The sequence below is a fragment of the Vespa mandarinia genome, chromosome 5, assembly GCF_050613455.1.
Source record: "Vespa mandarinia isolate Hongniang chromosome 5, ASM5061345v1, whole genome shotgun sequence".
Lineage (NCBI taxonomy): Eukaryota > Metazoa > Arthropoda > Insecta > Hymenoptera > Vespidae > Vespa > Vespa mandarinia.
This window is the reverse complement of record NC_140814.1, coordinates 7,744,927-7,772,789: the sequence shown is the minus strand read 5'-3', so window position 1 is coordinate 7,772,789 and position 27,863 is coordinate 7,744,927. Positions and strand designations below refer to the sequence as shown.

The following is a 27,863-nucleotide window of genomic DNA, read 5'->3' as shown; positions in this document are numbered from 1 at the left end:
GCTACGATACATGCACGCGGGTATCCGGTAACGTCGATTCATGCAGCTCGCTTCTGCATACATTTCCGTTCTTGATGCGGGAACGAAAAAGGCCGAAAAGAAGAAACTCCATAATCCTGATGTTCCTATATTTTGTTTTTCCTCGTTTCTCTTTCCTTTTCTTTTTCTTTTTCTATTTTTTCATTTTTATTTCTTCATTTATTTTTTCTTTTTTTTCCATTAATTTCTGACGAACCTCATGAAATCACGTAAAAGAAAGAAAGAAAACGAAAAAAGTAAAAGAAACGAAATAAGAGTGTGAACGCAGCATGTTGCATAGATCGGCCAAAGTGTTCTTGTTTGCGAAGCTACAGGAGACAGCAAAGAAGAGAAAGAAAAAGAAGAAGAAGAAGTTTTCGAGGGAAAAGGAGCAAATAAAATGTCGAGAATGTCGAAGTAGCAGGATCGTCGTCGTCGTCGTCGTCGCGTCGTGGAAGGAAGAAGAGGAGGAAGAAGAAGAAGAAGAAGAAGAAGAAGAAGAAGAAGAAGAAGAAGAAGAAGAAGAAGAAGAAGAAGAAGAAGAAGAGGAAGAAGAGAAGGACAGTACTCTCGTTCTCTCTTTCCCTCTCTTTCTCTCTCTCTCTCTCTCTTCTACAATCCATATATATACATATATATAGAGGAGGCAGCACACCCTCCTTCTATCCCCTCCAGCAGTCGACGGTATTCTACCTCCTTCCTCCACTCCGTCGTACCATTCGAAATCGCACGTAAGGCCCCGCTGCCCGACTGACCGTCCTCGCTACCTTTACTCCGGCCTGCGCGTTCTTCGGGAACGTTTGTGCCGTTCCTCTTCCGAGCGCGCGCTCCCTCCAGTAAGCTCTCGCACGTCGATCGACGAGGATCGAGGAAGAATAGTAGAAAAGATACATTGGTGTGCAAAACGTGTTATACGAGGATAATTGCTCTTTTTTTTATTTTTTTTTTTTTTTCGTTCAAAAACGCATAAACGTGCTTAATAATAATTATTCACTGCGTAAATAATTTTTTAATAGCCAAGAGAGTAATAATTACGTTGCGTTATCAAGAAGAAAGAAAGATTAGGATATAGATCGACGTTAAAAAAAAGAAACGTTCTCTCTTAAATTCATTAGGGAACGTTGAAATTAATTTGTCGTTTTCATTTTGTAACACGGACCCGGATAAATCGGATAACAAACGTAGTTTTCGGTGGGAAAGAGAGTTACTTTTTTTTTTTTTTTGGTTATTAAGAAAAGGGATCAAGCGAGTTCAGTGATATGGCACAGCTGATAAGCGTCAAACTTTCCCGCTTCGATGGATCACCTTGGGGATTTCGTCTTCAAGGTGGCAAGGATTTCGGCACTCCATTGATCGTACAGAAGGTATGTGCGTCTTATTTTTCTTTTTTCCCTTCTTCTTTTTCTTTTTTTACTCATGCATGTTTAGGTACAATCAACGAGTTTGCAAGATATCCAACTTATATACTTTGTTAGGATCGAAGGCGTGTCGATGCATAGAAGATTAAACGATTAAAATTTATAGCGCGTGGAAGGCTCAATTAACGGCAAGCAATTTACATTTACTCAGGCTACCGTATCTAGGATAGACACGATCGTATTCGTATCTTGGAAAATCCGGTTGTAGACCAAATTATCCTCGTGGATATGGAAAGTCGAACGACACCGCGATCTCGACTGGCGCCTAGTTTTTTTCATTTCTCGATCAAGGACCGTTCGATCACGATTTAACCGATCGTTTTTAACTTTGAGATCGACTTTCGACGAACGGTCAGATCGAATTATTTCTTGGATAGATTATCGACTATATAAATGTGTATATATATATATATATATATATATATATATATATATATATATTTCTTTCGTCATATTAACGATTAGTTAGAAATCATATCGTTTCTTGGTATCATCGTCGTCATTAGTAAAGATATACGTTGCGCATAGCTTACTCGTAATACGTGCATTCTCCTAAATTGTTTGATAATCGAAAGCGACCATGAGCTAATGTCGTATTTGTTTGTCTCTACTCTTCGCCGACGAGTCCATAAAGTTGACGATGGTATTACGTAAGGCCGAGGAAGCAAACGCCAAATTATTTCACGCGCATCGGTAGAAATCTTTGCCAACTACGCGCGAAACGCTCGGCTCGTCGCAACCGTCGTGTTTTGGCGATGAAGCGAGTTGGTAATACGAGAAGCTTTTGGCCGATGTTCGAATGACGAGGGGGATGCTCCTACGAGTATCGGACTTTCTTCTGTCGTCGAGATCGTACTAAAGATCATCGCGATGATCATTGTAGAAACGATCATTGAGAACGATCATCGTTGACAGATTAGAATGAACGATCGTTTCAGTTTAACTACTTTAATACAAATTCGCAATAAAGAAAATCTCGTTTGCTTGACAGAGTTGATCCCAACAAATAATTAACGTCCTTTCCTGTCATTCATATAAAATCAGATTGCTTTGAATAGTCGATCGGGAGTAAAGACATTTTCTTTGTAATCGACGTTACGAACTTGGCCTTCTTCTTACGGTGCTCCGTTTATTTTACGATCCCGCAAATACGGCCGTCTACCCGCGCCCTCAGGCTTTCTTGGAAAGGAGAGAGAAATATGAGTGCGATGTAAGATTTGCGTTTGAAACACCCACTCTCAGAGGATACTATACTCGACAAATTTTATCTTTCTTTTTCGATTCCTCCTTATTGATCGATTAAATAAAGAATAAAAGGCTGTCAAGGAAATAATATTTATCTTGTAGTTCTTAACGAAAACTCGACAAACCGGTTGATCTTTTTATTTTTTCTTTATTTTTTGTTTTGTTTTTGTTTTCTTTCTGTCGGTTTTTTTTTCTTCTCTCGCGAATTTATACCTACGTTATTTAGATGGAATTAAAAAGAAAAGAGAAAATGGTGTAAAGGGACGATTTGCAAATGACGGAAGTAAAGAGAGAAAGTCCAAGTCACTTAGCGTCAGAGTAAGGAAACGTAAGGGAGATGGTGGAAGGGTGTCGAGAGAGAGAGAGAGAGAGAGAGAGAGAGAGAGAGAGAACGGCGCGTCGCTGGTAATCCGAGGCAAATTATTTGGGCGTTCTATTTCTAGAAGGTGCCTTTGCGAAACTCGCAAGCCGGGTCGAGCCCCGCTCAAGACGAAGACGACGCCGTCGACGTCGACGACTCTTAACTTGATGTGATTTCTCTCTATCTCTAACTCTATCTCTATCTCTGTTTCTCTCTTATTTATCTCTCCGCGGAAGTAAATACTTCGAGAGTCTTGGAACTCTCATTTCCCAAGAGAGACTTTTCCTAGATCGTGTATATTCTATTCTTCGAATTGTTAGAAGAAATGACATTCGAGATAGCTAATCCATCGTTCAAGATTGCAATCTCGGTATAATATCGTCACGTGTTCGATCCGAGATGAAGCTAGTTTCGAGTCCAAGATGAAGTTCTAATAGACGCCTTCTGACATTTATCTCTGACAAGCGCAGGAAGTTTACGGGCGCTCGTCTACATTGTAGATTCTAAAACGGATGCTGCTGCAAAGTATCGAACATGCCTACGTACGTATCTATACATATATACATATGTATATTTGTATATGTATTAAACGAGTACTAATCTAATTTTCCAATTGGTTTTATAAACGTCGTTAAAAATCATTGACAATCGGCCGATCTTTTTATTTGTAGCTTTGAAAAGTACAAAAGTTACGTATGGTCAATTTATAATCCCAAGGCCGTACCGCGATAAACAATGGTTCTTATCGTAACTTTAAGAGGCGGAAGACTCTACCGCTTACTACTTTTTAGTTAATAAGCCTAAAAGCATAAGTAAATATAGAATTAAGTAAATATATGAACAGATGCGGACAAAGTAGCGAAATAAGAATAGATAAACGATAACGAAGATAAGATTTAGAGAGGAAATTTATCTTTTTTTCTTTATCGTATCGATTAGCTAGACTTTTTTTCTTCTCTTATTCTTTCTTTCTTTTTCTTTTTTCTTTTCTTTTCTTTTTTCTCTTAGAAAAAATCGCACCCAAAATAGATGTAAAATTAATGAAGAGTTTTCTAGTCTTTTCCATTCGTCTAATTACAAACGAGTTTTCGTGATTACGCTAGGCACGATATAGTCGGCGTAACGTGGGCGCTTAGCATGTTATGCGATATTTCGTTTGGGGACGATGCACGTGCATAGAATGTGCGCTATCGCATCGAGGAAGGACTCACAGCGAATTCCATCGCTCGATTGCGGCCTCGTCCATTTGATAACGTCGCCTTTTCCTCGCTCGTAACTTTGTAGCTTTGAGTTTACGTTTAGAAAAGTAATGTATGCAATCATTATTTCAGCCGATTCATGCTTGGATTATTAAAACTTTCAAAATAATTTAATGATAAAAAATAATTTGATAATCGTTATAATTATTTTTATCCTCGTAATTTTATTCAAAGAAATTCTACAAGATAGGCATCAGACCAGGAAGAATTCCGTTCACGAGAACGCACTTGACATTACACAGCTTTCGTGTCTTGGATCAAAATTACGCAATGAAAAAGAAAGAAAGAGAGAGAGAGAGAGAGAGAGAGAGAGAAAAGAGAGTGCGAGTAAGAAATGGCGCCAAGTTTAAATGCTCAAATCGTTCAAGAAACAAGGAACGATCTTCCTCGACGTGCCAAAAGAGCTTTCAGCTTACAAAATCGAAAATATCAGATAAGATACTAGAATTTTTCTTCTTACGATCTTGTTTGGAAAGACGATCAGAGAAATGTGAGGCAATTTTATCTCGAAATACGAGTTCCTTCCGATAAAGGTTAATACACGAATGTGGTAACAGCTGGTAAGCTGCCAACACGTGGGTGGTTTAACGCAAATATCGCGTTTATACTGAGTCTAGTTAACATTGCGCTCCTTACTTCGAACAAGGAATATCCTCAGGAAGGTGCTGGAATCTCGATTGAAATGGACGATATTTATACGACGAATAATTCAAAATCGAAATTTGTTCCTTTTCTTGGAAATATTTTTCATACTTTTCAAATCGTTCACATTAGAATGTTCCATATATGTCCTTAGAAACGATACTAACAACAAACCTATCACTTCGTTTAGTATTACTTTCACTCTTTTTTCTTAATCGATTCTCACGAATATTCTCATCTTTATTATTACCATTTATGTTCTTTCTTATTTATTTTTTTATTAAATTATTCCCTTCATGTTCATAATCATAATTAAACGTTTTTTCATTGAGAGAAATATCAGAGAAACAAGTTCGACGAAATATCAGCAGACGATCGAAAGATGCCGGCTGCGTGCATTTGCGTCGATTCGCTCATCGATACAAAAGGAAGAGAAGAAAGACACGTTTCTAGACGAGAGCGTGAGTTTATTTCGGATCGTACTCGGATTTCTCGTCTCCCTTTTTCTCTCTCTCTCTCTCTCTCTCACTCTCTCTGACATCAAGGAATCTGCTTGTCATTCCTCCATATAGCTACGAATAAATGTTTCGTTCGATAAGTAAATTCAAGTTTCGTCGAGGATGTCAACGAGCTATCGAGAGCTCAATAGCTTCTCGCTATTTGTGAAAATCGTAGAAAATGAAAGGAACGATCATATATATCTAAGAGTTTACTAGAAAGCGTGGCTATCATGAATTAACTATCCTTTTATCGTGAATTATTTCGAAATCGATTTCGAATCGTTTTTCCAATCTCTTTTCTCGCTATAATAATTTTCATTATTAAATTTTTCGAAATAACATACTCTAGAAATTTCTTATCGGTATTTTTTAAACGTTAATTACGTATCTACTACGATGGCCAATATATTTTGATAGCGTTCAACGAACATATTTCGTGTGTCGGCCGATTGACGTTTTAATAGAAGAAAAAGAATATTCGACCGTGAATCAGAAGACTTGGCGGCTGTCATGGGTCAGGTGACGTTTCGTTCTGAGCGTTGAAAAATCTCTTTACCGAAGAGAAATCGAAAGAAGGAAGAACTGAAAAAGAAAAAGAGAGATAGAGACAGAGAGAAAGAGAGAGAGAAAAGAGAGAAAGAGAAAGAGAGAGAGAGAGAGAAAGAAAAAAGTCCGCGAAACGTGGGTGTTTTGGCTCAAGCCTCCTGGAGTGGCAAAACGTTGCGCGTTATACAGAGGATTACGAGAGGCTGCTCGCTTGCACACGGTACGAAAATGCATGAGTCGATCGAGACGCTTAAGTGAATCATTCTTACCGTTCGATCAGTACATTTTTTACCAAAGAATCTCACATTATATTATTATCTTTTCTTTATCGAGTTTGATAACTTTGATAAATAGTTATATTTCGATCGACGATTCCTACCTTCTATTTTGTACGTTTATTATTTCTTTTTTCTTTTTTTTTCTTTCTTTCTTTCTTTTTTTTTTTTTTTTTTTTTTTTAACATACTATATATTACTTTGCAATTTCATACGAAAACTTTATCCTTCTCGCGACAATTCTTCTTCTTCATCTTCATCTTCAAGTTCTGGTAGTTCGATCGTTTTCTCTTCGCTCGCGGCAAAGAGTGAGAGTGAGTGAGTGAGTGAGTGAGTGAGTGAGTGAGTAAGTAAGAGAAAGAGAGAGGACGAAGCTGCGGAGGCTGAGAGGAAGCCCGGTCCGTGGATATTAATAGAGGCCGAGGCCCGCTGCCGGACGCCACCGAGCTTACTCCCGTGGATATAAAAATATCGCTTTTATTTCTCACCGCGTGTCTTCTCGAGTCTCGTCGTCTTTTTTTTCCGATCTTCCACCCACCTTCTACTCTTTGCCACGTGAGATATCGTATCGTGTCGTTCCCTTGAATTTTTCTCAAAGAGACACGATAATTTATTAACTATTTTCTTCCGGAATCGTTTTGCTTTTTATATATTGCCACGTTTTGTTTTCTTTTGTTTTTTATTTCTTTTTTTTGATTTTTTACTTTTCATTTTTTATTTCTTGAACAAATATAAAAGATTGTCCTGTCTTGAAACATTAAATACATATATATATATATATATATATATATATATATATATATATATATATATATATCAAATTGCAAAGATATATCGAGATCGATAAAAAGTCGAACGGATTGTAAGTGAAATTTTATCTCGTTTACGAGGATTGGATTTAGGAGCGCCTGTCGTAAATGCCGATTCGATTTCGGGAATGAGAGAGGGAGTGGAAGAATAGGGAGGAAGAGAGGAAGAGAGAGAGAGAGAGAGAGAGAGAGAGAGAGAGAGGGATAGATTTGTGGGAAATTTGCCAGAAGACGAGGGAGCAGGTATCGTTCTTTTCTCGTTTGTTTGCAGAGTGTTGGATCATGATTACGTTGTCGCGATTAGATCAGAATAACGATGCTTTGGAAGTATAGCGACGTAATGCCGTTAAAATTAAGGAAAAGGCCGGGAAAAAAATATCTATACTCTCGGATTTGTGATCTCGTTATTTTATTTTACGAACTAACTTTACGTACGTATTATCGTATTTCATTGATTTTCTAAATAAGAAAAAGATAATATTTTTATTTCATTAATTTTCGCTCGAGGAGCATTTAACGATGGTGAATCACGTTTTGTTAACTCTAGTTTGGAAGTAAATATTTCTAAATTCTTCCTCCTCGTCTTCCGATGGTGGGAACGGATAGCTAAAGCTTATGTACTATACATACATACATATATACATACATATATCTACATATCTATGCGTACACGAAGAAATTGAAGCGCGTACTTTTACAAGAGTGCACAATATCTTATCGGCATTCCGAACGATAGAAATTGAATTACGCTGATCTTCGTAAAAAAAAAAAAAAAAAAAAAAAAAGAAAAAAGAAGAAAAAAAAGAAAAAAGAAGAAGAAAAAAAAGAAAAAAAAGAAAAAAAAATAGAGTAAAAAAAGAAAAGGAATAAATAAAAGAAAAGAAAGAAATGACCATCGATTCTTCTTCGTAATTTCATGTTTAAGAATCGTTAAACTGGCGAATAAAAATACAGGTTGCTCTTTTAGAGTAACATTGAACATTCTTTTGAGGCAACATCATCGATGTTCAATGCAGTTCCATGTAAAGCGATTCTTCCAACGTACATGTGTGGTGGCATGTATATGAGGGAACAAAACACATAGGCGGATACTCGAACATGTATATTATTGTAGTCCATAGCACGAACGGTGTGCGGTTTGTTTGAAAAGATAAGACCCGGTCAGACGTAGACCGATAATTTTGACCTGACGTCATTGTCTATTTCTTCTTCTGTCTCCGAGATCACGTTGAACGGGTAGCCATTGCAATTTTCGCAAAAACAGGAAGTCCATCTTGATATGTTCGACTCTATTCAACCGCAAAACACGAGTGGTCTAAAACTTTCTAAAAACACATGTCGATCCGAGGGTATTAAAATATCTTGTCTGTAATAAAAATCATCCTTTCTCGTTCTATGGTTATACGAAACGTCAAAAGCTATCTCAAGAGCCTTTTTAATAACAACTTTGAAAATATTAATGAGTCCTTGGCTGGTGTAACTAGCGGCAAGAGGGCCTCCCTTACTGCTCTCTCATTAGTGTCAGATTCCGTTCTGCTCTACAAATCATCGTAAAATTCTCCGACTGCGAGGCAACTAACGACAGAATTTTATTCCCGGTGGGAACGACATTTGCATCTACTCTCTTTCTATTTCTCTCTGAGATGTAACCAAAGCATCTTGATGTAAATGAAATCCGAAATCGCTCTTTCTCGCGTCGATAATATCTTTGAAAGACGAGAGAGAGAGAGAGAGAAAGGGATAATATAAAAATTTTTATACGCGCAATTAGTCGCTACGATCACACGGATTTCTACATTCATCGGCGATCGTAAAAACGCTTTCACTTTTTCATAAACTCAAGCCAATAAGAAATACACGCGTGTACATAGTTAAGTATCTGCCTGTAGGTAGGTACTCTTACGTGGCTTTCTACGTTCGCGTCCGATGTTTTTGAGAGTAACGCGCGTATGAACGGGCCTTAAGGCCTCGAAGAAAGAGATAGAGAAAAAAGGACAGAGATGCATTCCAGCATGGAAGGTGGGATGGATCCGTCTCTGATAACCCGCCCATTGGAATGCGTACCTCGTACACCTTGGTGAATTCTTTGCTTCTCTCGGTTTGACTGCACTCAAGTGCATCCACCCGTGCATCCACCGTGTCTGCGACTGTTTTCCCAACTTACATATATATATCTCTAATTGTAATTACCTTATTCCCATTGGATTTCTCTCCTCGTTAGGGCTTCTTCTAAACTTTAAGATCGAACACGTTTGCAAACAATGTTAGTGTCAATGGCGATCGGAGTCAAAGAATCGTTAAAGTAATTTTCTAGTTCATGATATTTCTTCGATGGTTTCTACTTTCGTTACACGTGTGTGCGCGTGCGCGTACACGCTCTTAGTGCATTCTTTTCTCTCTCTTTTTCACTATCCTCTCGTACACATATATATATATATATATGTATATCTATATACGTATGCATGTTCGTATATCCGGCATACGTATTCGAGTCCTATTTTTAGACCGGTCCAAGTCTATTTTTAGAGACAAGCTTTCACGGTGCCTACCAGCAGGTTTAACCCTGACTTACGGGCCACGTCCTACGTCTTTTCTTTAGGACCTACGTACGAGACAACACTCTCATCGACATCGTTCTCATCTTCGCCGTATCGTTCGTCGACACTTCGGACTACATCTATACTCTTACGTATCGTTCTTAAAATCTTGTGTCGATGACCTGACCAAGAAAAGAAGTCAAATTGTTCCATGGATAAAATGTCTCTCAACTTTGTCGAATAGTAAAGAAAAAAAAATACAAGAGACAGACAATGTCTTTCTATTCATACATTGTAGACAAATTGCCTCAAGTCGATCGGTTTTAATGCGACACGAAGTGAGCAAACCGACGACGAGAATATAATCGACGTGCCAACCCACTTTGAAATTATACTTACGACGTGACTGTGAAACGAAATGAAAGTGTGTAAAGATGATAGAGGAGAATAGGGGAGATCGAAAGCTTTATCTTAAAAAAGGGAAAAAAAAGAGAAAAGGAAAGGAAAGAAAAAAAAGTTGCATCGCATTTTTGTAAAAAAAAAAAAAAAAAAAAAAGAAAGAAAAAATCATTAGTCAGACGTAACAGCGAAGAGAGCACACAGAGTTTTGGCAAATCTTGTGTATCGCGCTGACACCAATGACGCAATTTCGCACTTCTATTTACAGGAATAGGTAGGTACATCCGACGAAACGAAACAACAACTGACACCCTGATCCAATTTCCTTGAGATGGCTTTAATCGTTCGTAAAAATGATAAAGAAGAGGTATCGTGAAATTATCCATTTGTCATGAACGAAATAATGAATGGTATCGTTCGGGCAAGTAGAAAAATATATTCATTTTGTATTTCATGACTTTTTAACACAGGACAGACACCCAGAAATTGAATGCATGACGCATAAGAAAGTATATTCGCGTAATCGTTTGTCATCGGGTTGGGATCTCTAAAAGTGATCGCGTTTAACAGACGCTCGTTTCTTTTCCTCTTTCCTTCTCTCCCTTTCTCTTTCTCGTTCTCTTTCTCTACTTTCTTCGCTTCGTACGAATCCGACCTACATACATTCCGCGTTCCTTCCGTCGCAACGAACATAAAAAAATATGAGCTGTCTATCGAGCAAGAGGAACGACTACGACAGTCTCTCTTTTACATTAATGTGGCTGGACCAAAGAGCATGGATTCGTCTTCTTGGAGTGGTAATAAAAATAACACCGATAAATTAGATTCGTATTTATAGAAAAGGCGGTTCCAAGAGAGCGGTTCGATTCTCTTCTCCGATTGGATAGAGAAACATTAATTGTTTTCTATAACAGCCGAATGTTAGGGTTCAAGTGAAATCGGAAACGCACTTCCTAAAGTAACTTTGAGCTATTATGGTTTCATATATCATTACAGTTTCATTTAGTCTACGATTTTTCGTATCTGATCTTTTTCATTTAATTTTTTTTAATCGATGAAATCGGATCGTACCGGCATCGGCCTGACATTCTAAATATAAAAGCAACGGTTACCGACATATCTCCTACCGTAGTTATTAATAATGCACGTCAAAAATCGGTTAATTAACGACGATCTTCATTTATAAATAGCTTTTTCTCTCGGCAATAGTTCGAGTCTTATCTCATTTAGCAATACATTGGCAGCGAATAGATTCGCAGAAAGCCGTTCATCACTTTCGTCGCGGTCCAATGCATCATTCTCGCGCCTTCCTAGGATCGAGATGTGTCGATAAGAGTTATGCGTAACATACATAGCATGTCATTTTCATATCAATTTCTACGACTTCCGTAAATAATATTTTACATATATCGATTGTCGATTTATTGCAATCGATCCCATCGATTTTAATTCATTAAAGTCGTAACGCCGAGTCGAAGTGATCGATCGAGATCGTAAAAGGTCAGTACGGATAAGATCTGAAAGAGATCTCAAGTCAAGAGAAAATGAATCGACTCCCACGAGAGAGTCGTGTGTGGAAAATAAATTAGTTTATTCTTGCTTAGACACTCGTTTGCTTAGGAATTCTAAGTATTGGTCTATTAAGAAAACGCCACTTCGAACTCGAAGTCAATGATCTCGATAAGGTTTTCTTTTTCTTTTTCTCTCTCTCCTTTCCCTCTCTCTCTCTCTCTCTCTCTCTCGCGCGCGCGCGCGCGCACGCTCTTTCTCGATCTCCATCCTTCTCGCTCCTGCGGTCTCTTCACGTGAATGGACTCACAGTGTCCGAGATGCGAAGCGTAATGACGCGCGTGCACTTAAATATAGTGGCTGGAAGTCTGGAGTAAGAAGACGAAATGACGACGGAGGGTACGAGAGAGGAGAAGAAGGAGGGAAGAAAAGGAAGAAGAAAAAGAAGACGCACGTCAGCGTGGGCACGTAAAAATAGACGCGAAGCGAGCCGACGTCTTCGTCGTCGTCGTCGTCGTTGCGTTGTCGTCGCGACGTATCCGCACTTCGATCCTTCCCGGGATTTCTTTCGAATTAAAAGGATCGTTAACCCTTCGTACGACTGTTTTATATTTAACGATCGAATCACCGAGAACAATTTTTCCTTCTATCGGCGACGAACGACGACGACGATCATTGATAAAGTATTGACGATAAAAATTGCAAGAGAGCCTTCTTCCAAGATAAAAAGATAAATGAAATTGAACGCGTTGCAGGTCAATGGCGGGTCACCGGCCGAAGCAGCGGGTCTCAGAGCCGGGGATGCCGTCATTAAGGTCAACAACACGGAAATGTACAATCTGAGGCACAAGGACGCGCAGGATGTCATCGTTAGAGCTGGAAACAACTTCGAGATGACCGTGCAGAGGTAAAAAATGCTAACTCGACATCGAGTTAACTTTTCTTCTTTCTCTTTTCTCTCTCTCTCTCTCTCTCTCTCTCTCTCTCTCTCTCTCTCTCTCTGTCTGTCTCTCTCTCTCTCTCTTTGTCCGATTGAAACTTTTTAAGCTGTGTTAATCGTTTCACGTAGAGGCGGCAGTACTTGGAAACCAAGCGTGACGCCGGTATCGTCTACGCTTCCATCACCAACGCCTGCTGTATCAGCTGGTAACATTACCCCAGTCACGAAGACGTCCCTGGCTGCAAAGAAACAGGATGCACCACTTATCGGAAGTGGACATAATTTCAGTCCGAAGCCATTCGTACGTACACACATAAGAGATACATGATACTGATTAAACTAATAACAATAACAATAATAATAATAATAATAATAATAATAATAATAATAATGATAATGATAATGAGCGTATTGCCAAGTTTTTATAAGATTTTGTAAGGAAAAAAAACGAGCTCGATCTATTCTAAACGTTGTTATGTTTAAAACTTACAAATATACTTTGTGTTTTAGCTAAACGGAACGAGCGAGGGTCCAATAAAGTCTATCGTAAACAAACAGTACAACAGTCCGGTAGGAATTTACAGCGAGGAGACCATCGCGGAGACTCTCTCCGCGCAGGCCGAGGTTCTTGCCGGTGGTGTCCTTGGGTAAAATAGAAAAGTTCTCTCATTACGAAAGACTTCGTCTTACGTACACGTTTCTCGTTTACTGTAATCGTCGATATTGCAGGGTTAATTTCAAAAAGAACGAGAAAAACTATAATGCGGAAAACAGCGAGGTATTTAAGATGGTTCAAGAAGCTGATAAAGAGCCGAAAACACCCGAGCCAGGTTAGCTAATATATTAGGATTAACGATCTATAAAAATTTCATTACTTTTCTCTTCGCATTAATCGAAGACGTATCAATGTACTTATTATATGTGTATATATCTAAACTGAAAAGATCACTGGAGAACGAAGGTGTAAATATCTACTTTCGAAAAAAAGAAAAAAGATAAGAAATAAAGAAAAAAGAAAAGAAAAGAAAAAGAAGGAGTAGAAAGAACGATCGATCTCCAGAGATTTTTCTTCGAGCGTAGCAAATGGGAAAAATTTCGCTCGAGAGTTTCTGCATGCGGAAACGATAACTTGTTTACGAAATAGCGGAGCCAACTGCTACGAGCGGCGTGATAACGCCATCGTCGCCTGCCTTGGCGGGACTGAGGCCAGTATCGGCGCCGGAAACGAAAACGCAACCTCCGTCGACGCCGCAATCGAGCCTTCCACCAGGACAGAACATCTGTGCCGAGTGCGAGAGGCTCATCGTGTAAGTTCAGAACAGCAAGCCGAGAGATATCCTCTCTTTCTCGGCCTTTGCTCTTCTCTCTTTACAGAAGACAATGATCATCTTTATGGACGAGAAAGGAGCGATGACGAACGCAATGTCAGATTAGGAGGAGGCCGTTTTTCTCTTCTCTTTTAATAGGGAAAAATAAAAAAAGAAAATAAAAAAAAAATGAGAAACTCGAGTTCTGGTCGTTGAACTCCACAAAGGGCGTTTACACATGATACACGTACACATATATACACTTACACGTATACATGAAGGAGAAGGAAAAAGAAAAAAAAAAAAAAAAAAAAAGAAAAAAAAAGAAAACGCACAAGAGAACGTCGTTGTCGAAAGGCGAAGAGATAGATCCAGTATCATTTTCCTCGTTTTAGTGACGGTCTTTTTCTCTAATTCCATGTCGTAGTTTCTTCAAGGACAGAGTTTTACTCGTCGGTGAGCCACGCGATCGGCGGAAGGGCCACCTCGCCTAGATCACCCACGCCTCTATTTCACGCCCTTGGTGGCGGTGGCGGTGGCGGAGCCATTACCCCGAATAACTACGAATATCCACGAATATCAAACAACGAGGATCAACGTCGGGACCCGTCGCTCGTCCGTTGCAACAACTGCGACCGAGTGATCGTGTAACTATTTACGATCAGAAAGAAAATGAAGTATCTGTAGGCCTTCTTGCACGATCGACGACGGACCGAGGGTGTCTCTTTGAATGGGCAGAAAAGAGAAACGAGCTTTTTTCTTTTTTTTTTTTTTTTTTAAATGTCCTATATAAGAAAACTCGTTTTTCTTGCACCTCAAAGACATCGACAATGTTGTCCATTTGAATTGCTCGATTGTCGTACGTACGCTGGTATATCCTTCTATCTCGTGCTTCGATTCGTAGAAAATAAAAGTGTTCGTCACTTTTTTAAACCAATACCTATTGTCAACTCTTCTGCGCTAGTTATCGGATCAGGTTAGAAATCAAGACGAATTTCCTTGATGAATCGAAGCACAACAATACTTTTCTTATCGCCTCTTCGTCAAAATCGCTTCTTCAAGAAGAACGAAGAATTCCTTCGGTCAATGTGCCAAACGTCTATTAATTTCTAGCATCTCGAACATTTCGTCATCATCCGAGCTTGAAGCTTGATACCTGCTAGGACTTTTTTTCAGAGCGAAGACATACTTTATTCAAGCTTTTCTTATATGCCAAATCATTTACTTATTATCTCTCTCTCTCTCTCTCTCTCTCTCTCTCTCTCTCTCTTTCTCTCTTTCTATCTGTCTGTCTGTCTGTCTGTCTCTCTCTCTCTCTCTCTTTCCCTCTCTCACTCTCCGTCTTTTTTTCTTCATCATTTATTCTCTTGTCAAGAGACAAATCGTACGATCTAGAACCCGCTTTTGATGTTGTGAATATTTTTTTGTGACTGTATAAATATTTTTTGTGCACGCGTCGAACGTCTTTTTTTCTCCTTTTTTTTCCCCTTTTTTTCTTTGTTTTTTGCGCTTTTTGTGAAGCAAGGCGTTGCCACTCGTATTTTTATCATTTTCTTTTTTTTTTTTTTTTTTTTTTAAGGAATTCTTTGAAATCGCGAATAACCATTTCTTTCTCTCTTCCTCTTCGATTATTTTTTCGTTATCTATAACGAAAGTAATTTGGTGTTAAAGATAATTTACCGTTCGAATTTCTTTTGAATTGTTACGATTATTACACAGTACAAATGGCGTTAAACGAACAAACATGATTTTTTTGATAGAAAGAATTATGGAAAGCATTTAAAGCCGTAATGATGCCTGCGACAGTTGTTAACATAAATCATAAATTCATTTATTCTCATACGTTTGAATAAATTCGTTTCGAATATCCGGCCTCCTTCGTCGAGGTGTCGAGCTCCTCTCTCCGTGCTTTCTTAAATATTTTAAGAGATAAAATAAAAAAAAAAAAAAAGAAAAAAAAATAAAGAAAAAAGAGAAGAAGACAAAAGAATAGGAATAAAAATGAAATAATAAAAGAAGAATTACAAAAAAAAATAAAAGAAAACAAAACAAACAAAAATCGTGGCATGTCCGATTAAAAAGTTGCTTTTTAGCGTCCGTCCGATGAATAATGTATATATATATATATATATTCTCTACATTGTTTTAAGTTGATCTTCTTAACGCGAAGATGAGCTTTCTATTGATAAAATCAACTTAGAATAATGTAGCCGAGTCGTGTACACAGGACTAAAGTATATTATTTTCTTTTCAGAGGTGTCTTCGTTAGAATCAAGGAAAAAAATCTTCACGTGGAGTGCTTCAAATGTTCTACCTGTGGCACTTCTCTGAAGAACGTTGGTTATTATAACATTAATAACAAATTGTATTGCGATATTCACGCAAAATTGGTAGCCAGACAAAATGCACCTCCTGGTGTGATACCGGTTACTATGCCACCGTAAGTGAACTCTAATTGCTATCATTTACGTAGGTAGATTAAAAATTCATGATCGATTAAGTTGATAGATCGAAAGGAAATTTTTCTTGGTACATATGAAAAAAAGAAAAAAATTTATAAGAGAGTAGAGGGGGACTGTAAGGACTTGACGAGACAAGTAAAATCTATTTTAGAGAATGTGTGGGATAAAGCATAATCAAGAAGCTAATAAATCATCGGCATTGATTTCAGAGGCGGCAAAGCACCAGCCAGCACGATCTCGGCTGCGCTTTCGAGCGTTGGCGCACCTTTATCGCCGCCGCTAAGCAATCACGGATCCTCGCCTTTACCGTTCACCGTAAGTCTTTAAACTCGAATTATAAAAAGGTAGCATGAAAAGAGAGATTCGTATGCTTTTATTTTTTATTCTTTATTTTTCTTTCTCTTTTTTCTTCTCTTTCTTCTTTCGTTTATCGCTTATAACGCAACTACTTTGCATCGAAAGTCGCTTCTGCGCACACGAATGATCGCGCGAGATTATTTCCAAAAAAAGGAAAAAAAAAAAAGAAAAAAAGAGAGATATAAAAAAGAACATCTTGAGGATAGCCTAACAAATCGTGTGTACTGTTTTTTTTTTTTGCTTGGCACTAAACGCTTTTCCAGAATTGCGGCCGTACTAGTCCAGATTATGGCTTCGATCGTCAATCAAGACGGACCCCGGTCCCGAACAGGAATGGCTGCATCAGGAACGGAGAGTGCAACGGGGAATCGAAAACGTTTACGAGTACTATCACCATCCAGACAGGTGGTGGCACCGAGGTTGGCAGTGTGCTCTGATTTTATTATTTGGATTCGACCAACTTTTGAATCTCGATACTTACTCTTTTATACTTCCGTTATTCTCTGCACGTCTATTTAATTGTACTTCCGTATATGACTTGTCCAAGGAATGGTCTCGACTTTGATCGTGAATCTTTCTTCTCTTTAATGATAATATTTAACGAACGATTCGTCTTCTAGCTTTAAAATGGTCCAACGTTTCGTTCGAAACAAAAGTTATCCTTCGTAAAAGTGAAAGTAAGCTGCAACGAAAGATCAATCGTTACGAGTTAGGCGGAAGTGACGCGTCGATTCAATGATAATCGACTCGATATGAATCGAATTTAAAGGTGAATTCAATAAAAAGAAAAAAAAAAAAAGAAGTTCGAGACCGTAACTGTATGGTAATAAAATCAAAATCGGCCAATCGTTGCGTGTCTCTTATGTAAGCAAAACGCAGCATTACGCAACGAGTAAAAGTTACGAGCTCTCACGATTGAGATTAGAAATCATTTGGTTCATACTTTAATATGCATAAACTTTTATATCATTTGAAGATCATTCTTTCTTTATGTTCTCTACGATCTCTACGATTAACAACGAACTGTTATTTTTCATTTATTTCATTTTACCGAATTGTTCAATCAATCATTATTAGACTCCAAATTAAAATCAAGATTTTCAATTAGAACATCAGCATCCATTATCAAATCGTTAAACGTAGTTTAATCTAATTTACGAAGCCTTTACTCGTGTATGACAGCATGCATCGCGAATGCGGTCAGGTCTTATTTATATTTCACGCTGCTCTAAAAAACGATCTCAATTGCAATTGCTTAGAGTTACGATACGAAGGGATAAGATTCCTTCGTATTTCAAATGTAACAGTTGAAAACGATTTTACGTGTATTATTCGTGTTTCCGATGATTTCTTTCATTATATAAGAATAGGATGGAATAGAATTAGATTCGGTTGTGATATAACGAAAGATCGATTTATCGAGGATGAATCAAAGGCCAATCATTCTTAAAATTTGTTATGCCCATCGTGACTAATTAGTCATCATCTGGCCTCTTCGCCACCTTCGTTTCTTTTGCTACATCTTCTTCTACTTCTACATATCTTCTTCTTCTTCTTCTTCTTCTTCGTTCCTTCTGTTTATCTAATCGCCGTTCTCATAAACCACGTGACGGATTTGTGTCGTTTTATGTATTTACAGTCCTCTACCACAACCAACAACAACACCACTACCACCAATCACCTTGGCAGTTCGCCCGTCGATCCACCCGGTTTACGATCAGTCCAGGTAATATCTTCGAACGATCAAGTAACTCGACTCAACGACTTCTCTCAGCCCCTAAACGCGCCTCTAATTTTTCTTCGGTACGTTCGTGATCGTCTATCGAAGCGAGAAGTCACCTAGAAAGATTCATTAGAGAATAACATAATCGTTCGTTTAATATCATTTTAAAGCGATTTATAGGAATGTCGTACTCTCGTATCTGAATAAATTCGATAAATCAGATTCTCCGAACTTGAAGAAGAGGATAATTAGACGGTTTCTTATCTAAGGGCGTCTATGAATGGCTGTAATTAGAAAGCGAAGAATTATTATCGATTTAATAATAATCGTTTGCACGAGCCGTAGTAACGCCAATTAACATTTTGTGTGTCAGTGTACGTACACTTATTAACAACGTTGTGAACAAATACAATCTATCACGATTATTAATTTCTTCAAGATGTGATTAGGGTTTTCACGTTTTATATGACGAACAAAGAAAAAAAAGAACAAAAAAAAAAAAGAAAGAAAAGAGTAGAAAAATAAAAAAGAAGAGAAAAAAAGAAAGAAGAAGACAAATCCCTTGATTTTGTTTTTTTTTCCAAACTCCAATATAATCTTGTTAAAAATAATTTTCACTCCAACGTAAGTCCATTTCCATATGGTAAATAATATCATTGTTGACAAGAATTTGTAAGGCAATCGAAAAGTACAATGGGATGTGTAAATTAATATCAATGAATATCTTTATTTTCAGGCACCAACGTCGAATAGTCTAATCGGGCCTAAGCCTTTCGGTGGATCGAGTACTCTGTCGAATCTCTCGTCATCTCCTATAGTAAATTCAGGAAACAGTATTCTTCCACGCGCGCAGAATCAGACCGCAACCGGTAAGCTTTCATTTTGATGATATCTAACGATGATTTTAATAAGGAAACAAAAGAATATGATAATTAATCAATAAGTTATTTCTAATCTATCTTGAAATAAAATCTAATCTCTATTGTATTAAAATCGTACGTTATAATTCGTATTCTTTTGATGATCCTTCTCGATAATGAAATTGGATAATAAGAAAATTTGCAAATGATAACGCGATAAACGTAAGAATGACGAAACTCGTTTAATTTGCGACAATGATCGCGCTGATGTCTCAAGACAAGTCCTTTTAACAAATACATAGGATAAAAGAAATAATTGATTGACCCAATCGTCGAAAGAACGATCTCACAAGCACGTTCTCCTAGCGACGAGCTCGCTTTTGTCCTTGGCCTAACTTTATCTTCGATTGTTGCAAATAGGTCTCTTCTCTGCACTGCCAAAGCCAAAAAGTTCGCCCTTCAGAGGTACGACGATAGATTAGATTCGGCTGACCGAGTTTCGAGCTTTGGCTAATGCGTCCCCTTTGGCTTACCTCCTCACATTTTTCCACTCTCTCTCTCTCTCTCTCTTTCTCTCTCTCTCTCTCTTTCTTTTCTTCTCTTTATCTATTTGTATCTGTTCTTTCTATCTATCTTTATCTTTAAAATTTTTCTATCTTTCACGCTCGTTTCATTTCCCGATCGAACAAGATCGAATCGTATCAATTTTGTGCTTCGAAAAGATGACATATAAGCATCCTCTGCTCTCGCTTGTGTTTTTCGCATTTAGTTCGTTCATTATTATTTGCGAGGACGACAACGATTTGACAACGAATCGAATTAATTAATAATTAATGACATATTAGTCATTAGAAAATTGTCGATAATATCGTAATAATATTAAATGGAACATAAAAATTTATTCTTATAATTCGTATAGCTTTCGCTTGTAATATACTTTATATATAAAAAAAGTAATGTTTTCTTACACAAACAATCGTACAAGGCGTTGCATATATTCAGGCGCGCTCATCATCGTCTCCCAGTGCCATCTAACACTGGATTATCCGAACTAACTTTGGTAGTGCATCCCCGACAGTAGGCAATATTCGTACATACGTGCTCGAAAAAAAAACAGTATTTATTAATTTCATTAGGTCACACAAATATTATACTTAGTATTTTCCTTGCTCGTTGAAATTGCGAAATATGCGACACCTTTTCTATTATCTAATCTAATTTTTAAATAGGTAATTTTTTATTAACGATTGTCGAACATAAACCTTCCTTTCACTTTACAAGACACGTTCCTCTTTCCTTAAACGTAATACTGCTTTTCTTATCTTTTTTCAGCCGGTCCATCTTTCAACCCAAAACCCAGACCCTTCTCCCTCACATTCGCATGAGTCGGTAGCTCTCAAGAAACGTCGTCGTCGTCATCGTGCCGATGAACGAATTGAAACGCCGATTAAAAAAAATATAAAAATAATAATAATAATAAAATTCATATTCGCAATCTAATTTACAACGCGTGAACCATCAAAGTTATATTCAAATTAAATACAATTCAAATTGTTCACGAATAATTATTTATATCTCTCTTTAAAATACATTTAAAAAATTACACATGCAATGCGTCGTTTACACAAGGAATGTTAATATTTCGATAATATACATACATACATACGTATATATATATATATACACGTGATTGATTCTAATGAACAAAAAAAAAGAAAACAAAAAAAAGAAAAAAAAATTTAAAAATAGAAAAGGAGTGTGCGTTGAGTAGCGACTCACTTTAAACAAATAAAATTCCACGGCGGAATAGCTTAAATGTTTGTCTGTTGACCAAGCGATGTGCCAATTAATAAATGATAAGTAAATAAAAATTCTATTGTAAACAAAGAATCAACATAGGAAGAGTATATAGTTATTCGCTCGATAAACGTGATCAATTCATTTTGATAAAGTCGATATCATATCATCTACGTGTCATCTTCGAACACGTTTCCCTTTTAACTGCGTTTTTTCTCAGCTTTGCACATCGAAATTCTCGAGAGAAGAGCTCGAGGGTGGACGTTAATATGCGGCTAATTATGCGGTTTAACTAACGAATTTCCTTATAGTTTTGATCGCGCGATTGAATATACGAATGCAGAGTGACTTTGATGAGCCCACGAGAAATATAGCCGCTATTTTAGCTAATAAGCAATAATTATTAATAGAAAGAAAATTTGGCTTCGACATTTTCTCGAACGCACTGATTTTTCTCTCTTTTTCTCTCTCTCTCTCTCTCTTTTTTTTCATTTTGCTATTTTCTTTTTTATTTAGCGCAATCCGGCATGTGCCCGTTTTCTTACGTCAGTTTTATCTGTCTGTTTGCGATTCATTATAACGAATAAACAGGAAACACGCAGATAAGAAATTGAAGAAAACGGGTACGAGCCGTTTAACGTGCTTTTTACTCACCGCAAATTTCTCTGTTTTTTTTTCTTGTTTCTTTCTAACACGCCCTCTGTCTTCCAACATCATTTACCGCACGTCTTGAGTATCTTATATTACCCGTTTTCATTATTCTTCTTGCTTCTTCTATCCTCGCCTATTTGTATTAACAAATAAACAAACAATGGCTACAATACTCCCAAACAAATTCCCCATCCCGAAAAAACCTTATCAGAGGTCCACGAAAAGTTCTATTATTACGAGACCAAAGAAACCACAACATCACCTTCGAATCCATCGATCGAAACAGCTAATAATCGTCCACCGTCCACCAATCCATCGACGAATCCCAATTCCGTTAAATCTAGAAGTCTCGCTTGGCCACCGCCAAAACCGATCGAGGACATCACATATCCAACCGCCAGTCCTTTGTACATCGATCCAAACCCGGCGCTTGATCGTAGAGATCGGCACGCGGTGAAGGATAAACGTGCGAGTATCGAGGCTTGCGAGAGAGCATTGAGTAGAAGAAGCGAGAGTACCGATCGCGAATACGAACGAACTTCACGAGAGGGTTATTATTTCGATCAAGACGTGATGGACCGTGTAAGCTGTCCAGGTCCGGTTTATAAGCGAGTCGAATTGGTAGATAGCAGTGGTACCAGACGAGAATCAAGACGTGAAACTTCGCGAGCTAGCTCGTCCGAAAGCGGTGTCAGAAGATCGTTGACACCAACGAGAATTTATCAGCCTATACCTAGACCTTGGACAGCAACCGTCTCTTCCGGTGGGAATCTTTACGAACAGAATTATGCCTCTGAGGAGCAACCAAAGGTCTGCAAAAAGTACATGCAGAGCGAGATCTGTCAGAGCGAGAAAGTTTGTCAGCGTGGTATGCAAGAGCAACCTTATCGCGAAGAACATCGAGCTTATCGAGCTGAGATATGTCAAACGGAAGAAACAGTATGTCCGAAACCACCGTTGCCGAGTCAACCGATCGCTATACGTCCTGAAACACCGCGAGAAATCGTCAGAGAATTTGATAAGGAAGTCATGGATTTGAGAAAAGTAAAAGAGGACACGACCATAGATACGGCCGAGACATGCAAAGTCGTACCCTCTGATATAGCAGCCATTCAGAAGGGTATCGAAGGTGAACACGATCTTATCACCGAAACGGCCGAGGAGGATATCGGCGACATGCACGTAAAGAAAACTACGACGTACGAGAAAACTGTCGAAGTTTTATCACCTAGAGAAGGTTCTCCGGAGATGGAACAAATCGAGGAAATAGAATCTTGCACGCGTAAAAGTACAACGAAGGTCGAGAGACAGGTCGAAGGTACGAGAGAGACAAAAACAGTGGAGGAGTCTGCCGAAGTTGTTTCCTCGGCTGTCGATGCCACGCAATTGATCGAACAGGCTAAGAGAGATGAAGAAGAAAGAAAGAGAGAAGAAGAGGCGGAAGAAAGAAGGAAGCAAGAAGAACAAGAGAGAAAGAGAAGGATGGAAGAAGAAAAGAGAAAACGAGAAGAGGAAGAAAGAAATAAGAAACGCGTTAGTTTCAGAGAGGAGCATGAGGAGGACGACGAGGAAGTCGTCGAAGTAATACGAGAAAAACCTCTTGGTAGAACGGTCATACACGAGGAGAAGGTCACTGAATCTGATGGCTCTACTCCAGGTCGCAAAAAGATCACGAAAGAAACTTACGAGGAGATTGTGGAGGAAGTACTCGTTCAAGAGCGTATTAAAAGAAGGGACGTGGAGGAAGAACGTAGAAAAAGTTTGCGAGAACAGGTTGAAGTTCACCAGAGTCTCAGAGATCAAGGAAGACATCCGACTGCTCAAGAACGAAGAGTAGCATCGAAGTATCAACCGCACGATAACATGGAAACTTGCAAAAAACACGTACAATTCATGAAACAAACTGAGACAGGCCCTAAACCGATATCCGAAGGTCCTGTACAAAATGCCACACCTAAGGAATGGAAATCCGAAATGGTAAATGCTTTGACCACTGCATCGGATCGTCCCTATACACCTTTGAGCACGTCTTCCAGCGTGAAAGAACTTTATACCGAAGAAACGATTTATTTGGATCACAAGATGAGACCAGTTCCAAAACCGAAGGAACGTCCGATATCGCCATTCCAACGTGCTCTAACGATAGCTCCAGATCGTCCTTATACTCCTCTCAGCCGAGTTATAGGACCGGAAGATCAAGAAATCGGTAGAGCTCAGACACCAGCTGTTCAACCTACACCGAATGGCATTTGTCCACCGGCCGATATTCTTTACGGCGAAACGTCTTATCGTCGGGAACAAATCTGTACGAAGAAGATAGTACCGCAGCCATTACCTACACCACCTCCTGATTATCGTCTGAGAGATTCCTCGACCTCACCTTCAAGATCTCGACCTTGCAGTAGAGCCGACACACCTAGCAGTAAACCCTCGACCGTTGGATTAAGAAAACCAGATACTATTCCAGCTTATCAAAGGAATCTCGTAGCCATGAAGAAGAGCCCTGTTGAGGGACAGTCCTATATACCTAGTCGATCGCCAACGCCAACTCCAAAAAGAAGCAAATCTCCGGCTCATGGTCCACCGGAACCTCCGTATTATTATACAAAAGCGCAAGCACCTAAAATCAGAGACGATCCTCCCTGGGCTGTTAAAGTATCGCATCCTCCACCGTCGAAACAAAGCTCGATACATTATCCCTCGCGTAAGATCATTAATTATACCGTAGAAGAGGACACGGATACTGGCCATAGGAAGCAAGAATACGTAGGTTCAAAGACGGTACATTACGACGAACGACAGGCGGAAGAAAAACAACAGGAATCCGATTCTGTACACGCTCAATACCAAGAACGACGATGCATGACGAGCGAAGATACTAGCGAGGAAAAAGATACCGTTTGTCATATTAAAAAGGCACTGCAAGTTGTCGAAGATTACGAAAGATGTGAGAAAAAGACTATGGAGGTTACCCAGCCATCGTCAGGAAATAAAGGAGAATGTTCTATAATTCAAACGACTCATGCAGACGTAACTTTACCCTGCCCATTAAAGCGTAAACCTGTCGAAGCACCCAAGGTTCAACCGACGTACAGTAGCTCGACCGAGGTACGTCACGTTCGTTATGAAACACCGACTCCACCTGCGACAAAGTGTCCAGAAACAGGAGTTACCGTCTTACCGTGCAAAGCTCATTTCGATCGTGGTACCAAAACCGGCGTGGTGGTCGTGCCCTGCGACGGACAACCAACCTGTCCGAAGTCTGGCGTTTGCGTGACGCCAACTTCCGATCGATCCGGGGTTTGCGTATCGCCGTGCTTCGGTCTTAAACCTGGTTACTGTGGCCAACCATCTGGTTACTGCGGTGGAGAATCAGGAGGATGCGATTTTGACATCCCCAACTGTCCAGAATCTGGCGTCTGCGTCGCACCATGTCCGGATGGGTCCGTCTGCGTGGCACCTTGCAAGAAATCTGACGGACAGTGTCTTCGCAAGAGCCAAAGCCGAGGAAATCTTCCCTATCCACAAATCCCATTGCCCTACGAGGAAAGGTCTTGCTCACAAACCACCCAACGTTCCTTCGAGCCAATCCACAAGCCAAAAACTAATCTCAGCGGTCAGCTTGCGCGACTAACAGCTAAAAATCGTGATATTCCCACTGTGCAGCTTTACAAACCACAACCACAACAATGCCAACAATCTGGCAGCCAATGTGAAAACCAATGTCAAACCAAAAAAAGCTATCATTGCGAGACCAAAAGCTTCTATCAGTCCCAAAGCCATTGTCAAACCGGAAGTCATTGTCAGTCTCAGACTAGCTGCCAGGACCAGTTCCATTGCCCCTCTAGTAAGACCCAAAATTTAGTAGACCCACCAAAAATGTCATCCCACCCGGATCTAGGTACCGGAGGCCTCGGTGGTTCCGGCTCGAAAAGCGGATCATTTGCTGGTAGCAGTGCACCCAAACGTGGAAGGGGTATTCTCACTCAGGCTGGTGGACCAGGTTCCCGTGTACCACTCTGTGCTCATTGCAACTCCTACGTCAGGTAGGACGATGCCTGGCTCGTCGATCGTGTGCCTGATTTTTCGTTTTTGCTGCATTTTTCCTCTTGTCTCTTTCATTTTTCTTTTTTTATCGCAGTGTGTCGTCGCATTTTTATTTGGCTATCGAGAGTATCCAAAATAAGAGGAATACATTTTCTTTACTAATAAATAAAATATGTTTGTCGTTTTTATTTTTCAGTGCTTATTGAATACATTGTGTTTTGTGTTACTTTTGAATGGACCATCATTACTTAACCATGTGCCGTCTAAATAACTAACATTATTTCGTTGCACGTTGTTGACAGCTAACGGAGAAAATACTAATCACATGACAAACGGTTTCGTCGTAAAGCCAATATGCTGTCAAGACAACAAGCATTGCACGAGGTTCGTATATTTATCTGTGCTTCAAAAGAAACATTTGAACAATTAGTTAACACGTGCGTGTGTGTGTGTGTGTGTGTGTATGTATGTATGTATGTATGTATGTATATATATATATATATATATATATATATATATATATGCGCGCATGTATATAACTTATCTTCGCGCCAAGCTACGTGTGTTTTTCTTGTTCTTTTTATACACTTGATTATTTATTGTGTCATTAAAAATAATACATTCTTCATTTAGAGGACCATTTATTACCGCATTGGGACAGATTTGGTGTCCCGATCACTTCGTATGCGTGAACACTCAATGTCGTCGTCCATTACAAGACATTGGATTCGTCGAGGAAAAAGGACAACTTTATTGCGAGTATTGTTTCGAAAAATTCATTGCACCTTCTTGCAACAAATGCAACAACAAAATCAAAGGCGTAAGTTTAATCGAAAACTTTTCAATGGACAAAACGTACAGATGGTATCAATTTTTAGGACTGTTTAAATGCAATTGGAAAGCACTTCCATCCTGAATGCTTCAACTGCTCGTATTGTGGTAAACTTTTCGGTAATAGTCCATTCTTCTTGGAAGAAGGTCTACCCTATTGCGAAGCTGGTTAGTTGATAATCATTTACATTATTTTTTCTTCATCGATACAAACATGTCATTCAAAAATTTATTTATTTTCTTTTCAGATTGGAACGAACTATTCACGACAAAATGCTTTGCCTGTGGATTCCCAGTGGAGGCTGGAGACCGTTGGGTAGAGGCCCTCAATAATAATTATCACAGTCAGTGCTTCAATTGTACGGTAAGTCTCGATCATTTCTAAAATAGATTATATAAACAAAAAGGAAAAATAACGATCGATCATAATTATTTGAAAAATTTATTATCATTTATAAATGTTGCAGATGTGCAAGAAGAATCTCGAGGGTCAAAGTTTCTACGCGAAGGGTGGCCGTCCATTCTGCAAAAATCACGCGCGTTAGAATTCCGCATTCGATGATAAAACGTGCGACAAGAAAGAAGAGGAAAAGAAGAGAGGGACGAAAAGCAAAGAGATTTTTGAAAACGATGAAAAGTCCTTTCTTCGCGAGTTAAAAACTCTTTTTGAACGTGAAACTCCCTTTGTCATTGAATTCCGTTCATCCATCTTCTTTTTCTTCTTCTTTCTTTCCTTCTTTCTCTTTTCCATATCGAGCTGAAATCATTCGACTAACCGATCGTTGCCAGAGCTATGAACACGTCGGACTAACGATACTCTTACGAATTACATTCTATTTTTCATCCTTTTTTCTCTAACAACGACGTTTCGCCTTTCGAATTAACAATTTTACTGGACTGACTATTTGAGATAAATCGAAAGGAAAGGATTCGTTTAATCCGTACGAGTTCGTGGCTCCATCGCGTAACCGCTTACAAGCGTTCCGTGTGTCGCAAAAGAAAATAGATATATATATATATATATATATATATATATATATATATATATACATATATATACATATTCCTACATATTATATACCAAAAAAAAATAGAAAAAAAAATAGTGAAAGAGTTGGCTAACAAGAGTCAAGTTAAAACAAAAAAAAAAAGAAAAAAAAAGGATAGAGACATTCGAGACGCATTGCCGCACGTGGCCGGAATAAAAGCATCGTTTTATATATTAACAAGGCAAGGACAAGGATAATAATAATTAATGGGGGACTTTTACTCGGGACGGACCGTGCTCGAATACCTCGTAAAATTCAGTGCAGAGAATTCTGCGGCGATACGGACACGATCGCGAATCTCTTTGTCGGATCACGCAAAGG

The 27,863-nt window shown here is 38.8% G+C and overlaps 1 protein-coding gene across 9 annotated transcripts; it reads left to right on the top strand.

The window, feature by feature from the left end:
* The first annotated feature begins 715 nt into the window (after window positions 1-715).
* LOC118441792 (PDZ and LIM domain protein Zasp) lies at window positions 716-27,558 on the top strand. Of its 9 annotated transcripts, none has more exons than XM_085657002.1 (17): window positions 716-854; window positions 1,252-1,382; window positions 12,274-12,425; window positions 12,588-12,759; window positions 12,969-13,105; window positions 13,188-13,288; window positions 14,193-14,412; window positions 16,020-16,205; window positions 16,437-16,542; window positions 16,848-17,003; window positions 18,224-18,310; window positions 19,044-19,176; window positions 21,827-25,661; window positions 26,296-26,482; window positions 26,541-26,661; window positions 26,742-26,857; window positions 26,961-27,558. In XM_085657002.1, the coding sequence occupies exons 2-17, from the start codon at window positions 1,278-1,280 to the stop codon at window positions 27,036-27,038; spliced, it is 5,892 nt and encodes a 1,963-aa protein (XP_085513128.1). In that variant the 5' UTR covers window positions 716-854; window positions 1,252-1,277; the 3' UTR covers window positions 27,039-27,558. The 9 variants fall into 9 exon arrangements, 8 of the variants coding, with proteins under 8 accessions (XP_085513128.1, XP_085513129.1, XP_085513132.1 ...); XM_085657003.1 differs by having other exon boundaries at window positions 745-913; XM_085657008.1 differs by adding an exon at window positions 19,588-19,632 and having other exon boundaries at window positions 760-1,382; window positions 25,517-25,661.
* Window positions 27,559-27,863: the final 305 nt, after the last annotated feature.

Coding starts and splice junctions, on each gene's coding strand:
- LOC118441792 (XM_085657002.1), top strand. CDS start 1,278: ATGGCACAGCTGATAAGCGTCAAACTTTCCCGCTTCGATGGATCACCT. Junction 17,004..18,223: donor AGACAGGTGGTGGCACCGAG/GTTGGCAGTGTG, acceptor ATGTATTTACAG/TCCTCTACCACAACCAACAA. Junction 18,311..19,043: donor CCGGTTTACGATCAGTCCAG/GTAATATCTTCG, acceptor CTTTATTTTCAG/GCACCAACGTCGAATAGTCT.